This window comes from Asterias rubens, chromosome 8, assembly GCF_902459465.1.
Source record: "Asterias rubens chromosome 8, eAstRub1.3, whole genome shotgun sequence".
NCBI classification, from domain to species: Eukaryota; Metazoa; Echinodermata; class Asteroidea; order Forcipulatida; family Asteriidae; genus Asterias; species Asterias rubens.
Window position 1 is genome coordinate 4706457 of NC_047069.1, and position 17463 is coordinate 4723919.

Genomic DNA, 17463 nt, shown 5'->3' on the forward strand with positions numbered 1-17463 from the left:
GGGGACCGTTAATTAAACTAAACAATTTCTACCAAAGAGAGCGCTATTTTGGGGGACCGTTAAATAAAGAAAGAAAAGGGCCGGCGATTTCTTCCCTAAAAACATAGACTTGTGGACAAGTCGTTAAATCGGCCCCACGCGCTGAGATAGTGCTCCCCCGACAACGCTGCTCTCGCGCGAACTCACTGCTCTCGCGCGAACTGATGGCTCCCCGATTTCGACTCCTCATAATGAGGAGTCGAAATCGGGGAGCCATCAGTTCGCGCGAGAGCAGTGAGTTCGCGCGAGAGCAGCGTTGTCGGGGGAGCACTATCTCAGCGCGTGGGGCCGATTTAACGACTTGTCCACAAGTCTACTAAAAACACGGCACACTGCACTGCCGGTCAGACTCGACGTGACACTGAAGTGCCAACCTACTTCACCGGGACCGTAAGACGCTTACTCAATTGTAGTTATTGTGATATTGTATTATTTTGTTTAATATAATATTCTCAACATTCATTACAGTCAAACGAGCAGAGAGAAGACAATAAAGAACATTTACTTTAGTTTTTTTGTATAGATGTGGGCGACATGAGCGAGGAAAACCCGAGAGAATTATTCCAGGCCAGGGGGAAAACCCACGATTTCATTGTTATTGTTTATTATTTATGATGAGCATTCGCACTGACGGTGACACTCCCACAGCATTATGCAGTAAATCCAGTCATTTTCCTAGTTCTTGTCTGGACTTGGATGACTTTCCTACCCCTTTACTGGGTGTCTCAATAATGAGATATCCCTTTATATGAAAAATAGTGAAAAAGTGGTGGCAGGATACGGAAAGATATCCAATAAAAACAACAATCCATAATTGGTATTATTTATTGATGTTCGTTCCTTTAATTCTACGCTGCAATAATCGTTCTGAATCTTCGTTCTGAATCTCACGGGTTCTTCATTGCAGTCAGGAGGATTGAGGGTTAATAATCACAACTTACTACCACCCATCTACCAGTGCCACCATCACTGAAGAAAAAGTTTAGTTGTAAGTAACTGTGTAGGTTGGTGGTAAGTGCTGAGTTGATTGAAAGACCATCCGCCAAAAGCTGGTGCCGAGTCTACAAGGTTACACTCGGGTTTCCACAGCTGACTTTGTGGGTGCCAAGTTTCTTGGTGCCAAAGTGATTGGCTCCCATTGCATTACACATTTTTAGTTGTAGTTTTAATAACCTATCGATCCTTTGTTTTCTCTCAAAGTCTTGAGGCAATTTGTAGGTCGGAGGACAGAGAAGACGCAAAGCTACAAGAAGCCCAGGCTAAGACAATGCATGACCTCAACAAGAACCCTGAACCAAGAGGTCGGCCTCCTAGGATTCTTTACATCCCATTCTCTGTAGCAATCATCTTCACGTTGAGCACCATGGCAGCGGGATTTCTGCTTTGTGTTACCTCGGCCCTGATCTTCAATAAGAAGAAGAGTGTCGAGACTCATTGTGGAGTACATGTAAGCTGTTTATTGTCACTTTATTTTGTGCTGAGGTCTGGAGGCTGTTTTCTAACTGGTTATTTTACAGTAGAATAATTGAAACTAAGAAAATATTAATGATGACTTCTATAGCGCTGGCATCCACAAAAGTGGTGCCAGCTTCAATAATAAAGGTCATAGCAAAAAACAGGTCAGAAGATGGCCTGCTCAGGGCTTGAGTTTAGGTGAAATTCTACAAGACCGTAGAGCTTGTACCTCAGACAGATTTACTGAATCAAAGGAGCAGAATCTGGGAAATATTTATCCACACAGTTTTTCATTCATGTATTCAATTGCCTTTTTTTATTTGGACAAGTATGAGGTTCAGCCAGATTCAGATTATCAAACAGCATGCCACATTGTTGACTGATTGGACCAAGTAAAAAAATGTAACAAATGTGTTTAACTACAACCGTCAGCGTGACAGACGAAATCTCAAAAACTGAATCTACTTTAAATGCTAGTCTTGACAAAGAGCTTCCATTAAAAAATTTCAAATATATTTTCTTTTACTTAAACACCATCATTCAGCGTAGCCTGATCGTGTCTGTGGCCACCTCCTCTTCAGATTGTAATGGGGAGAGGTATTCCTGGGGTCACTGCCATCATCTGTTCTCTTTTCAGTCACTGCGGCGCTATTCTGAGCTCTTGCACACTTCTTTTACTCCACTTTAAACTATATTTTATTTCCAAACAACATTACCAATGTTTTAAACTTAATCTTGTTGTATCCAAGGTGCCCAACTTTCTTCCTTCAATCAGTGCAGCCATAGCTCTTCCTCCATCCTCGTACATCTGGAAGCTGTCAATCATCTTAACATCAGTCCAGAGATTGGTTGCCGTCAAGTTTCACCATATGCAGTTTAGTTCCATTAGGACAAGGTGTGTAATGAGGGACTGGAATTTCACCATCAAGAGGCCAAGGCCTTTTTAATTTTTTTAAATGGCCTTCCGTTAGAATCCTTGCAAACAGCGCCCTTACTGAGGCAAAAGGAGGCAGATCATTGGACTTAAGCTGTGAATATTACAGTCCTGAGTGACACAATTGGTTTACCGAACATGTAGTCCTGGCTATTTTTGTAGTAGTCATGGCCTGGCAGCTCGATTAACTGAGTAATTGAAAAACGGTAGTCGCGACTCGATTAAGCAATCAGTCGTGACTACGGCACTAGTCACTTAGCACTAATGCAAACTGTTTTCTTTGCTAAATTCTTCCAGACCCCGGGAATGATATTTAGGAAATGTCTGGACAAGGTTGAAAAGAAAAAACTGCTCTTATAAATATTAGCTCAATTTCTTTAGGCTAAAGGAATGAAAACTTACAGTAAATTGGCATACATTTGATTGGTTAACGACTCACAACTCAGTTAGGAAGCTTTACAGTTGATCCTGTATACTGTGAGAAGTTTGACTTTGGAGTCATCACTTCAATTTGGTTTAATGCATGTTTGTGTTAAAATTGCATAAATTTTGAGCTGTTTCTTACCAAGAAAGTGTGCAGACTTAAAGGTACACGTTGCCTTGGATCGGACGAGTTGGTCTATTTAAAGCGTTTGAAACCGTTTGTTATGAAATGCATCTGGTTACCCAGGTCAAAATTCCAGTTGAACCTAGTTAAACTGGGTTTAACTGGAACTAGTTGAAAACCAGTTGATAAACTAGTTAAACACATTTAAAACCAGTTGGTTTAATATGGAAAATGGACAGAAACTAACTGGTTTATAATTTCAACCTAGTTGAACACAGTTAAACCTAGTCCAAACCAGTTGGTTAATATGGAAAATGGACGAGTTTGGTCACTATCCAGTTGAACCACTTGACCCAAGTTAACTAGGTTCAACTGCAATTTTGACCTGGGTAGAAAGTTGTTTTAAAAGTAGAATATAATGATCCACACAAGTATCACTCAAAATTGCACGGTTTTCCTTTTACATCACGGTCGGCCATTTATGGGAGTCAAAATTTTGACTCCCATAAATGGCCGACCGTGTTAGTCGACAAGGTAAAAAGAAAACCACGCAATTTCAAGGCATATTTGTGTAGATGATTGTACTCTACTTTTACAATATCTTTCTAACCATATGCATTTTATAACAAACGGTTACAAACGCTTTGTATAGACCAACTCGACCGATCCAAAGCTTCCTTTAAATTTAACCCTCTAAATCAGAAAATTGTTGTGACAAATTTAAAGTGCTGTTTGTTTGTCTTTTATCTGATTTTTAACCCTCCTACGTTAGTTGACCAACTATTTGAAACCATCCTTTTGAAATTGCATGGGTTGTGTATTGTGGCAATGCTTGTGACAGAACGAACTGTGTGCATGTATGTGTATTGAACATGTTATAGTTGCATCAGGAATAGAGAATGTCATTTTTTCATTTATTCTGGCCTCTTCCTTCTAGGTATGCTGGGTAGTTTGGTTGTAAAGATGTCCTCTGTAGAATTGGTTTGGTGTATGGGTTCACATCCCACCCAAGATGCCATTGTTTTTGTTTGGTCTTGAATGCTTATCGCTTGTCAAGTTGAACCAACATACCATTCTTCATTGTGTTTTCCTTTCATAATCATCATCCTGTTGTTGCTTGTGCTGTTGAATGCGTAGTAAAATTAATTTGGCGTTTAACAAAGAAAAATTTACTCAAGCAGGATCTGACCCCGTGACCTGAACCTGTGACCTCAGAATTACCTGCGCTCTACCAACTGAGCTATCTAGTCCTAATGCTGGCAGTCTCCCATAGTTTTTTCTTCCCAATATTTTTGTTCAGAGTGCCAGTCAGAATGAATAAATCAATCATTTCAATTTATCTCTAATACAACTATAACATCAAGTAAATTGTTGGAATCTTTTATGTTCACTCAATGAAAACAAGAAAAGAAATTGTTCCTGTTCTAATAGGAAAAAATTGAAGTCGTATTTAAAAATACTTTCCTGGTGAGGCGGAGAAATTAAGATGTGGGTATTTCACTGAAATTTGACAAAACGCCTTCGCTGCTGTACTGAACATTTGCTTTTCATCTTTGCAACTTGACTTTTCACCCCTGACTCAAAGATCCCACCACATTCATTACCAAGAAGTCCTGCATGCTGCATCCCATTGGCATCCTATAAACAAGTAACCAATCCTAAGTTTAAGTATGGACTATCTCTCTCCAATAAAACACATCCTTCTCCTTCCTACTTTGTGATTCCGCTTTCAAATTATACAGGATTGGTCAAAATGAAGTTAACCAAGATTTATGATTTAAAAACAAACACTCAAAACCCCATCGAAGCACATATTATACAGGATTGGTCAAAATGAAGTTAACCAAGATTTATGATTTAAAAACAAACACTCAAAACCCCATCGAAGCACATATTAAGCGTTCTTTCTTGCTTATCTGAAAAGAAAAGAATGAAACAAATTTATAATTTCTTTGCACAGTTTACACGTTTTACAATTGTGTCAAATAAGGGTCAAAGTAGGGAATCATGTGAAAGTTTTACCGCCGTTCCTTCCTCTTGAAATCTAGAAACATGGCAGTGAGTTGTGCATTACTGTGTTTACATCCTATTGCATTAGTTTTCATTAATTGTATGGACAACAATTTCGGTGAGTTGTGCAATGTAATGTGTATCGCTAGATCGTTGATTTGATAAGTTTATCTATGGTTATACCAACGCAATCGAGTAATGCTGGAAGGCCAGAGGATTTAAAGAATGGAGTCGCACCCGGTTTTAATGTATGAAGATTTTAATAAATCAGCATTCAATTCTGCAATAAACCAAACAAAATCCAAGTACATGAATGAGTGCACATACCATAACTCAGAATACTGCTAAACAGTCTTAACACGTGTAAACAGAAAGATTATTACAGTCCAAACATCTGAAACAAGTGAAAGTAATTAATGAAACATAATGATTTTTAAACGGAAACATTAACTTACTACTGTGACCAGATACAACTAGCAGATCAGTAACAGTTCAGCAACAATAGTTCAGTCCAGATAAACAGCATACAGTTCAGTTAATCAAAACGGTAATCCCCCTAAACGCCGATCAGTAAATCTAAGCAGTATCAGTACAAATTTAAGCAGTTTAGATAACCTTTTACATCAGTAAAGCTATCGAGAAATACAGTTTCTGATGCGTTTATCGGAAAACGGTCGCCAAGTATTAGCGCCCTCAAGCGACAGTTCGTAATAAACAAAACTCGACGAAACAAATGCCGTTCTCGCTTACACTGAAATGCACTGAACTGCACACCTTCAAGGAAGCCCTATCTACAAAGCAAATAACGGGTGCGCGCTAGTTATCCCTGTTCTATTTGGTCGTTTTGAAAGCTTTGGTTAAGGGGGGGGGGCTGGTTAGAAACCTCTATTCATCGGATAATTAAGAAATCAACATTGCGAACTTTTAGCGCACTTTCCCCCCTCAAACACGATTGAACTCATCTTCACGCTAAGGATGTTTGGCAAACTCGGGCTGAAGCCAATCGTTAGTAATTTGGCCCGCCCTGTCTCAGAAGATTAACTTGCGCCTCTATCTCTCGCTCAGCGGTTCCCGTTACAGGGGCCCGATTTGGTTGGACGCGGGAATCTAGATAACGCGGGCATGGGATTCTCGAAAAACGGTGACGAACCCGAGATGCTCCGCCGGGGATTGGGTTCGGCCGCCGATCAATTCGTCCCCATTTGGGGTCGAGCTAGCCGCTGATCGAGCGAACTCTCCAAAACTCCCGAGTTTGACAGACAACATGGGGCTAAGGTTACCGTGGATCGATGCGTGACGTGGTTATAGGTATAAAACGAATTTAGGGTTATGACGAGTGAAGTGAAGATTTCTCTCTTTCCGTTTTGATGGTTTCTGGCCAAGACTCCAGTAGAATGAGGGAACTTCCAGAGTTAATAGAATTTTGCCAATAACTGATGGGCAAGATATGAACCAAAGCGACCAGCACCCATTAATAAACCACTTTCTTACTTTCTATAATTATTTTAAATGCTTGCACCGGTTCATGACTTCCGAATTACACATCGCTACATTAAACTTAAATTTATCGTCGTATCTATAACCCGACCTCTTTAAAAAGGTAACATAAAGTACATGAAAATCAAGTGGAAAACAACAAAGAGCAGTTGAACAATAGATGATAAACAAAGTTAACAAAGTTCCTGTACAGCCTCAATATATAGGACTTGAATAATTTTAGTAACAATTTGTGACAACAGAAAAGTTAATGTTTTTCAAAATGAAGTTCATTATTGGCCAATATATCTTTCAAAGCAATACTCGTTCTGATGGTCGTCTAAGTCAAGACCTTGTTACAAGTTAATAAAGCCCGTAAGCCCAAAAACTTGCTTAGCACAGACAAGTTTGTTTAGCAGATACATGTTACTAAACCAACATTAATTTTGCGATGGCGTGGCTTGTGCTCGACTCATTTTGTGCTTAGCAAAGAAACAAGCTGCCATTTTCTGCTTAGCAGCTTTATGAAATCGGGCCCTGATGTGTTCCTGTCATCCGGGAACTTTTCATACCCATTTCCATCCCCCCCCGCTCTCTCCTCTTATCTTATTTGTGCCTGTTTTACTGAAAGCATTCATGTTTGTAAACTGTCCATGGAATGTTGCAAAGTTATTCCGTGGACAGCTTGCAAAATGAGTGTCTTTATTAAAATAGATAAACTCTTCTTAGGAATGATAAATATTTCGTTCATTCTTTTTTTCTAATAAGCAAGGAGAGAGTGCTTGTTAATTAAATGCTTTGAGTGTCATTTGTTAAATTTGAAAAAACATCACCAATATCGGTCAACTTCTTATTGACTTGCCCTGTAGATTAGTTGCTGCTTTGTTAGCCCTTGGCCACAAACCAAAGCAGATATTATTTTCTTAAGTAAAATAGATAGAAATATCTGTTTCTTTTACTGCATCATTAAATGCATGTGGAATAGTTTTGTTGCAAATTTAGCTTAGAAAAACATGTCATATTTATGACTTGTTTGTTGCATATGAACATTGCGTTCTGGGAAAGTGGAAGAAATGTTATTTGACCCTTGACCTTTATATTCTGACTTAAGCACTAGTCATCAGTGTTTTGTGTGAGTCAGACTCGAGTCTGATTTAAGTCACCGTTTTTTATGACTGGGAATTAGACATGACAGTCTGGAATTGGAATTTGGACTCAGACTCAATAATTGTGACCCGGACATGACAAAAAAAAAGTTAATTATTTACACGTATAATTATGTTTCAAAAAAGACAAATTCCTTTTGTTTTCTTTTTGTTTTCTTTTTTTCTAACTCTTCATTAGGGGAAATACAGTTAAATTAAATGAGAAGTTTAACCGGAACAGTGTTTATTTTTAAAGTGTTCTTTTTATTTAAGAGCAATGATGAGAAAAAGTTAAAGACACTCGACACCTTTGGTAATTGTCAAAGAACAGTGTTCTCACTTGGTGTGTCTCAACATATGCATAAAATAACAAATCTGTGAAAATTTGAACACAATTGGTCGTCGAAGTTGCAAGAGAACACTGAAAGAAAGAAAACCCTTGTTGCACGAATTTGTGTGCTTTCAGATGCTTCAGGCCTGAAGTCTTTTAATATTTGAGTGAGAAACTACCTCTTTCTCAAAAACTATGTTACTTAACAATTATTTTGAGTAATAACCCAATGTCTCCAGTGCCTTTAAGTGACTTGTGTGATATCAGTGTGATCAGTGAGATGTTGTATTTACTTGTTTATTCCATCTCTTTAGTGCATCCTGGTACCCATTGTTGTGCAGTCTGTGTGCAGTGGCAGAGCTGATGGAGAACCTGTCTCTGATTGCACTAACGTGTGTCACATCATCTGAAGACACAGGTAAATTATCTAACATTCCTTGAATTTTCCCGAGATTTGATCCATACTTGAACTGACTCTTTTTCAAAACCAGTCATGAAATTTCATCTTTGAAAGAGCTAGGTCTTTTTTCATTTTGCTATGAGCACTTCCGTTTAAAGTATTTGGAAATTTTTTGAAGGGATACCACAGCCAATGGTCTGAAGACCACATTGCTAAAATGGTATTCTTGAAATAAGAAAAACATCTTATCTTGAGAAAAATATTTCTTGTGTCACTCCCTAGAAACTCCCTAGAGGCCTTTCTCACAAACCAGGCTCAGGCTAAGGCTTCGGCTCGGGCTATGGCTCAGGCTCCAGGCTAGCTCCGTCTACCGATGTTCAAACCACAGCGTGCAAATATACACTGCTCCAAAAATGCATAGGCCTAAAAGCCAGTTCATACTCGCTGCGTTTCCACTGCATACGCAGGAGGGAGCCGGAGCCAGAGACAGAGCCCAAGCCGAGGTTTGAGAAAGCCCCCAGGGCACTGGAGGCCATAATCATCAGTGGCCTCTGCGTAATTCCAGAACCGCTAGAGCTGTTTTTAACTGTCTTTTCTTCATACTTTGATTGTGTACCAGCTCTACATGTGAAGTTCTTTGGCAGTTTTCAGGTGTTTGCAAGTCTGTTCATGCTGCTAATGTGTGTAGTGTACAAGACGGCTAGTGGCCAGCGTCCCACTGTATGGGTAAGTTCACCTTCATGTATTGTCAAACAATTTCATATTTTTAAACTTAACTATTCAACTGTAGATCATAACTCAATAAACGGCTAGCGCATCGACATTTGTGTCCTTGAGCAAGACACCTTTAACTTGCTCCTGGGTGTTTATATCTTGACTGATAGAGAAAGATAGAGGGCGCTGCACCGCGGCGACCACCTTTTTGTACAGCTCTCGTTCAATGTTGTGAAATTCTTCATTTTTTACTGTATCCGTCCTAGTTTTTCATCTTAATTTGTCTTACTAGTCTACATTATGGCACCAAAATGTGTGATGGTGTGGTTTTTCGTCGTTTTGATATCTCTGTTGAGCAGTATTGGACACATCTGTGCTACACTATCCGACGGAAACATTGCATGTGGGTGGCCATTACATGAACGCATTGTGTATGGACGCAACGAACTGTTAAATCTTCGCGAGTCTTCGTCAGGCATTGTCTTGCCCAGCAAAAACATTCCCGAGGACTTACGAAAACGCAAACGGGGTAGGAAAGGTGGAATCCGAACCCGTCTTCGGCGTCGAAGATTCAACCCAGCACTGCCATCAATCATTACAGGTAATGCACGATCCCTTTGCAACAAACTTGATGAACTATCTGCAAACACTAAATATCTAAATGAATACAGAGATTGCAGCATGATGTGTTTCAGCGAAACATGGTTTAAAGACAGTAACATTGATACAAATATTGATGGCTTCATCTGTAAACGTATGGATAGGTCCCCTGAATCCGGAAAGTTATCGTGTGTGTATTTACATTAATCAAAGATGGTGCAACAACATTTGTGTCAAACAAAGCCATTGTTCACCCGATGTTGAGTATATTACTGTGGGACTAAGACCATTCTACCTTCCGAGAGAGTTTCCCCAGATATTTGTCACCGTTGTATATATACAGCCAAAAGCAGACAGTGCTACTGCATCTTCTATCCTTGCTCAACATGTTCAAGAACTGGAAAAGAAATCCCCAGATGCTGTCAAACTCATTATGGGTGACTTTAACGAATGTGATTTAAAGCATGTGATGCCTCACTACCACTAGTATGTAAATATTCCTACTAGGGGACATCGTACCCTGGACAAATGTTATGGGAACATACCCGATGCTTATAAACCATACAGTAGAGCACCGCTCGGAAAGTCGGATCATGACATGATATATCTTCTCCCAAAATATAAACAAAAACTGAAGCAAAACAAACCTGCTATAAAAAAGATCAGGAGCTTTAATCAAGACAATACGGAAACTCTACGCAGCTGTTTTGATTGCACAGACTGGGATGTTTTGTTTTCTTCCAACTCAATTGAAGAATCTACTGATGTAATCACCGAGTACATCAAGTTGTGTGAGGACTGTATTGTACCAGAAAAAGTTATCAAGACTTTTCCAAACAACAAACCATGGATGACAAAAGACATAAAAGAACTCATCAACAGGAAACATATGGCGCACATAAATAACAATCTTCAAGACAAACGCAAACTACAAAAAGAAATCAACCATCTCGTCAAACAATGCAAGAAAAATTATGCCCGGAAAATCGAACATAAATTCGGAAAAGGCGACCACAAGAGTGCTTGGGAGGGATTGAAAGTCATCACAGGATTTGGCGTCCGCAATAAATCGGAGGTACCACAAGGTGATCTAAATTTATTTGTTAACGACCTCAACCAATTTTATGGCCGGTTTGATCGCAATAACAGTACAAATAGAGATGAAAACCACACCAAGCTGTGCATGGAGTTGGGCTCACAGGGAAATGCATCCGAGAGAATCGTCCTTACTACCGGTCAAGTTGAAAAGTCCCTCAAATCGATTAGGACAAACAAATCTGCAGGACCAGATGGGATCCGCGGTAAGATTTTAAAAGAGTGTCACAAAGAGCTTGCAGGAGTCTTTCAACGATTATTCCAATGGTCTTTAGACACTTATACAATCCCCAGTCTATGGAAATCCTCAACAGTCATTCCAATTCCCAAGATACTGAAGCCAGCTGTTCTCAATGACTATAGACCGGTTGCCCTCACACCTATTGTGATGAAATGCTTTGAACAGGTCATCAAAGGTATTCTGCTCAACGAAACAAGAAATGCAGCGGACCCTTTTCAGTTTGCTTATCGTGCGCATCGTGGTGTGGATGATGCAATTATGACATTATTGCATAACATTTACGGGCACATTGACAATTGTAAAAGCTATGTACGAACACTATTTATTGACTTTTCCTCTGCCTTTAACACAATAAGGCCACAGTCTCTTTTGTATAAATTACAGCATTGTAAGTTTGTAAGTTAACCCACACCTTGCCCTCTGGATTAATTATTTTTTACTGCAGCGACCACAAAAGGTCAGATTTTCAGGTGTTAGCTCTGATGTCGCACACTTAAGCACTGGAGTTCCACAGGGGTGTGTGTTATCACCTCTTTTGTTCACAAGTGACTTTAATGTCCAAAGTAGTTCTTGTATTGTGATTAAATATGCAGATGACACAGCCTTGACTGGATTAATTTCTGGCAATGATGAATCGGAGTATAGGACAGGAGTTAATCAGTTTGTTGATTGGTGTGAAAGAAATAACTTAGTTCTTAACGTAAATAAAACAAAAGAAATGGTTTTTAACTTTCAAAAAAACATTCAACCTGTACAACCTGTTAAAATTAATGACATGTCTGTTGAAGTGGTAAAGGAGTACAAGTATCTGGGAACTGTAATTGATGATCAGCTGAACTGGAACTCTAACACCACGAAAATCTATAAGAAGGCTAATCAACGGTTGTACTTTGTCAGGAAGCTGAAGTATTTTAATGTTAACACCCGGATTCTTAATCTATTTTATCAGAGTACTATTTTATCCTTGTTGACTTTTTGTGCAATCACTTGGTTCAATTCACTTTCGGTTTTTAATAGGCAAAAACTAGTTCTCATTACCAAACAAGCCAGTAGGATTATTGGTTCAGATAATGACGGTCTTCAGTAATTAGTTAAGAATAGACTTATGAGTAAGTTCCACTGTATTTTGTCTGACAACACACATCCCCTTTACCCACTGATTGTTCACAACAAATCTGGTAGGATCCGTCAACTAAGCCTTAAGACTAACAGGTTCATTTTTACCTATTGCTATCCATAATTTTAACTGTGATTTTATCAGATAACTGCAATGCATCCAGCCCTATGTACTGCCTTAATTGTTTATTTTTGTTTTATTTGATTTTCTGGCATCTCCTGTGCAATTTGGCCTCTTTTAATTTGGGGAGGGGGTCCACTACCCAATCATGCTTTAGCGTTTGACTGTTTGTTTGTTTGTTTGTTTGTTTGTTTGTTTGCTTGCTTGCTTGCTTGCTTGCTTGCTTGCTTGCTTGCTTGCTTGCTTGCTTGCTTGCTTGCTTGCTTGCTTGCTTGCTTGCTTGCTTGCTTGCTTGCTTGCTTGCTTGCTTGCTTGCTTGCTTGCTTGCTTGCTTGCTTGCTTGCTTGCTTGCTTGCTTGCTTGCTTGCTTGCTTGCTTGCTTGCTTGCTTGCTTGCTTGCCTGCCTGCCTGCCTGCCTGCGTGCGTGCGTGCCTGCCTGCCTGCCTGCCTGCCTGCCTGCCTGCCTGCCTGCCTGCCTGCCTGCCTGCCTGCCTGCCTGCCTGCCTGCCTGCCTGCCTGCCTGCCTGCCTGCCTGCCTGCCTGCCTGCCTGCCTGCCTGCCTGCCTGCCTGCCTGCCTGCCTGCCTGCCTGCCTGCCTGCCTGCCTGCCTGCCTGCCTGCCTGCCTGCCTGCCTGCCTGCCTGCCTGCCTGCCTGCCTGCCTGCCTGCCTGCCTGCCTGCCTGCCTGCCTGCCTGCCTGCCTGCCTGCCTGCCTGCCTGCCTGCCTGCCTGCCTGCCTGCCTGCCTGCCTGCCTGCCTGCCTGCCTGCCTGCCTGCCTGCCTGCCTGCCTGCCTGCCTGCCTGCCTGCCTGCCTGCCTGCCTGCCTGCCTGCCTGCCTGCCTGCCTGCCTGCCTGCCTGCCTGCCTGCCTGCCTGCCTGCCTGCCTGCCTGCCTGCCTGCCTGCCTGCCTGCCTGCCTGCCTGCCTGCCTGCCTGCCTGCCTGCCTGCCTGCCTGCCTGCCTGCCTGCCTGCCTGCCTGCCTGCCTGCCTGCCTGCCTGCCTGCCTGCCTGCCTGCCTGCCTGCCTGCCTGCCTGCCTGCCTGCCTGCCTGCCTGCCTGCCTGCCTGCCTGCCTGCCTGCCTGCCTGCCTGCCTGCCTGCCTGCCTGCCTGCCTGCCTGCCTGCCTGCCTGCCTGCCTGCCTGCCTGCCTGCCTGCCTGCCTGCCTGCCTGCCTGCCTGCCTGCCTGCCTGCCTGCCTGCCTGCCTGCCTGCCTGCCTGCCTGCCTGCCTGCCTGCCTGCCTGCCTGCCTGCCTGCCTGCCTGCCTGCCTGCCTGCCTGCCTGCCTGCCTGCCTGCCTGCCTGCCTGCCTGCCTGCCTGCCTGCCTGCCTGCCTGCCTGCCTGCCTGCCTGCCTGCCTGCCTGCCTGCCTGCCTGCCTGCCTGCCTGCCTGCCTGCCTGCCTGCCTGCCTGCCTGCCTGCCTGCCTGCCTGCCTGCCTGCCTGCCTGCCTGCCTGCCTGCCTGCCTGCCTGCCTGCCTGCCTGCCTGCCTGCCTGCCTGCCTGCCTGCCTGCCTGCCTGCCTGCCTGCCTGCCTGCCTGCCTGCCTGCCTGCCTGCCTGCCTGCCTGCCTGCCTGCCTGCCTGCCTGCCTGCCTGCCTGCCTGCCTGCCTGCCTGCCTGCCTGCCTGCCTGCCTGCCTGCCTGCCTGCCTGCCTGCCTGCCTGCCTGCCTGCCTGCCTGCCTGCCTGCCTGCCTGCCTGCCTGCCTGCCTGCCTGCCTGCCTGCCTGCCTGCCTGCCTGCCTGCCTGCCTGCCTGCCTGCCTGCCTGCCTGCCTGCCTGCCTGCCTGCCTGCCTGCCTGCCTGCCTGCCTGCCTGCCTGCCTGCCTGCCTGCCTGCCTGCCTGCCTGCCTGCCTGCCTGCCTGCCTGCCTGCCTGCCTGCCTGCCTGCCTGCCTGCCTGCCTGCCTGCCTGCCTGCCTGCCTGCCTGCCTGCCTGCCTGCCTGCCTGCCTGCCTGCCTGCCTGCCTGCCTGCCTGCCTGCCTGCCTGCCTGCCTGCCTGCCTGCCTGCCTGCCTGCCTGCCTGCCTGCCTGCCTGCCTGCCTGCCTGCCTGCCTGCCTGCCTGCCTGCCTGCCTGCCTGCCTGCCTGCCTGCCTGCCTGCCTGCCTGCCTGCCTGCCTGCCTGCCTGCCTGCCTGCCTGCCTGCCTGCCTGCCTGCCTGCCTGCCTGCCTGCCTGCCTGCCTGCCTGCCTGCCTGCCTGCCTGCCTGCCTGCCTGCCTGCCTGCCTGCCTGCCTGCCTGCCTGCCTGCCTGCCTGCCTGCCTGCCTGCCTGCCTGCCTGCCTGCCTGCCTGCCTGCCTGCCTGCCTGCCTGCCTGCCTGCCTGCCTGCCTGCCTGCCTGCCTGCCTGCCTGCCTGCCTGCCTGCCTGCCTGCCTGCCTGCCTGCCTGCCTGCCTGCCTGCCTGCCTGCCTGCCTGCCTGCCTGCCTGCCTGCCTGCCTGCCTGCCTGCCTGCCTGCCTGCCTGCCTGCCTGCCTGCCTGCCTGCCTGCCTGCCTGCCTGCCTGCCTGCCTGCCTGCCTGCCTGCCTGCCTGCCTGCCTGCCTGCCTGCCTGCCTGCCTGCCTGCCTGCCTGCCTGCCTGCCTGCCTGCCTGCCTGCCTGCCTGCCTGCCTGCCTGCCTGCCTGCCTGCCTGCCTGCCTGCCTGCCTGCCTGCCTGCCTGCCTGCCTGCCTGCCTGCCTGCCTGCCTGCCTGCCTGCCTGCCTGCCTGCCTGCCTGCCTGCCTGCCTGCCTGCCTGCCTGCCTGCCTGCCTGCCTGCCTGCCTGCCTGCCTGCCTGCCTGCCTGCCTGCCTGCCTGCCTGCCTGCCTGCCTGCCTGCCTGCCTGCCTGCCTGCCTGCCTGCCTGCCTGCCTGCCTGCCTGCCTGCCTGCCTGCCTGCCTGCCTGCCTGCCTGCCTGCCTGCCTGCCTGCCTGTTTGTTTGTTTGTTTGTTTGTTTGTTTGTTTGTTTGTTTGTTTGTTTGTTTGTTTGTTTGTTTGTTTGTTTGTTTGTTTGTTTGTTTGTTTGTTTGTTTGTTTGTTTGCTTGCTTGCTTGCTTATATAAACTTTAATGATTTTTACTTACATTAAGGTTATTGTTTTATGTAGTATTGTGGTAATTCTTGTGCAATTTTACATTTTAATATTTTATATGTTGCTGTAATTTCATGTATTTTTATATACTTGACGAATAAACCATTCAATTCAATTCAATTCCATTCGACTGATGGATTCTGCTGAGTAGGGGTAGAAACAAAAGTAAAAGGATACTTGATATACAAGTGCTTTTTTTTTTCCTCTGTACAGGAGCGCAAGTTGCTGAGGTTCAAATATGCAGTGTTTGCAGCCAATACTGTCTGCATTCTAATTGCAGTCTTCTTTTACTACAGACACACTTACTACTGTGACAATTATGGTAAGACTTTCTTTAATAATACCAAGCATTTTACACAGCTTTCATTTGTTACACAAAATTACCTTGCTAAAAATTGACAAGTGACTCAGACAAGGAAGATAAGACAATAATAAATGCTGTTCAAATAAGTTAGCAGACAACTCAGTTTAGTTAGCAGACAACTCATGTTAGCAAAAAAAGTCAGTTGTGTTGGCAGATTGGGTTAGCAGCAACTCAAATGAGAAAGCTGAAAAGCCAATTTGGTTAGCAGAAAACTCAATTGAGTAAGCAGACAACTCAATTGAGTGAGCAGACATTTCTAATTGAGAAACTTAAGAGCACTGCTAACGCACCAAGCCTTTTAACTATAGGAAAGCTGTGAGGTGGCGCAGGATTGAAAACAACAAACCATCAGTATAGATCGAGGCCCAATTTCATAAACTCTGACAGCACAACAAATTTTGCTTAGCAGAAACATCAGATGCTTGATTTCGAGACCTCAAATTCTAAATCTGAGGTCTTGAAATCAAATGCGTGGAAAGTTACTTCTTTCTCGAAAACTACTTCACTTTTAGAGGGAGCTGTTTCTCACAATGTTTTATACTATCAACCTCTCCCCATTACTCGTTACCAAATAAGGTTTTATGCTAATAACTATTTTAAGTAATTACCAATAGTGTCCACTGCCTTTAAAAACATGTTTTTGTTTTATTCTTGTTCCTCATCAGCATACACCATCTTCTCTGCCTTTGAGTACCTCGTCGTACTTACCAACATTTTGTACCACTTCATAGTAACATACAACTTCAGTGACAGGGCGATTATATTTGGTTACAATCCAACACCAGAAAAGAGAGTCTGATGACCAGTCTATACTAATACTGTACTTTATCTTGATTCAAAGAGAGCACAATATAGGTAAATATCAGGCTCCAAATTCTTACTTTATTACGCCTTTTAACCGAAAAGGTATTTATGAATGGGAATCAAAGTGTGTTGAATCGGTTTTCAACTAGTGGTTTAAACCCGCCGAGGCCTGGTTCTTGATAATTCGTCTCGGTAAAATTATCAAGAACCAGGCCTCGTTGGGATTAAACCACTAGTTGAAAACCTCTTCACCACACATTGATTCCCTTAGTTAAGAGGAGTTTGGTGAAATCGACGGCTAATCAAATAAAAGTACCGATGCTTTACAGTATCCATGTCTAAACACAGTACCAGCAGTTTTGATAAACTTTGTGGTATTGATATATTTGTCCAGTCCTTTAGTATTTTCTTGTGTATATTACTAGTTTACTTAGGGCCAAGCAATTCATTTTGATGATACGTATTTTCTTTGATAACTAATATGCTGCACTTGATCATTAATTAATTTTCAATCTGTACTGTGTTGTGCAAATAATTTGTTTTTTTCATCCAAGCAGCTACGTAAAGTGATTGCATATTTTAAAGATCTATGTAATGTATTTAATTGTTATTATTTTATTGTTATTATTGACAGTACTAATCTTATTCGATACAGTTAGATATACTAAATAAATCATGAAATATGCCAATATTTAATTGTCTTTTAAAACTAGACCCTGTTGTACTCGAGTAGTTATAAGAAGATTTAATATTTCAGGCTGACTGATTTAAAGTTGCCATGTATGTTAACTTGTAAATAATCTCATATCTGAAGACAGATGTTAGGACAGGAATTTTATATTTCCAAATAGAAAACTGGCTGAAAGTTTACGGGATCATTTTGTGGTATTATGAGGTGGTCAAGCAGTCCAGTGCACTGGACAAATCTTTGTTCAATGCACGATTCAAATACTGTAGCACAAAAAGCACAAGCATGACAAAACTATGCTTTCCAGAACAAGG

General features: G+C 43.7%; 1 protein-coding gene across 1 annotated transcript; it reads left to right on the forward strand.

Moving 5' to 3' along the window:
• Positions 1-47: 47 nt before the first annotated feature.
• Positions 48-16606, forward strand: LOC117293530 (post-GPI attachment to proteins factor 2-like; the record flags this gene model as incomplete). The annotated part of the gene is made up of 8 exons (XM_033775879.1): positions 48-103; positions 364-429; positions 1240-1486; positions 2244-2389; positions 8252-8355; positions 8957-9063; positions 15507-15615; positions 16323-16606. Coding segments are annotated over 8 exons (969 nt in total), but the record flags the coding sequence as incomplete, so codon positions are not given.
• Between the last annotated feature and the right edge of the window lie 857 nt (positions 16607-17463).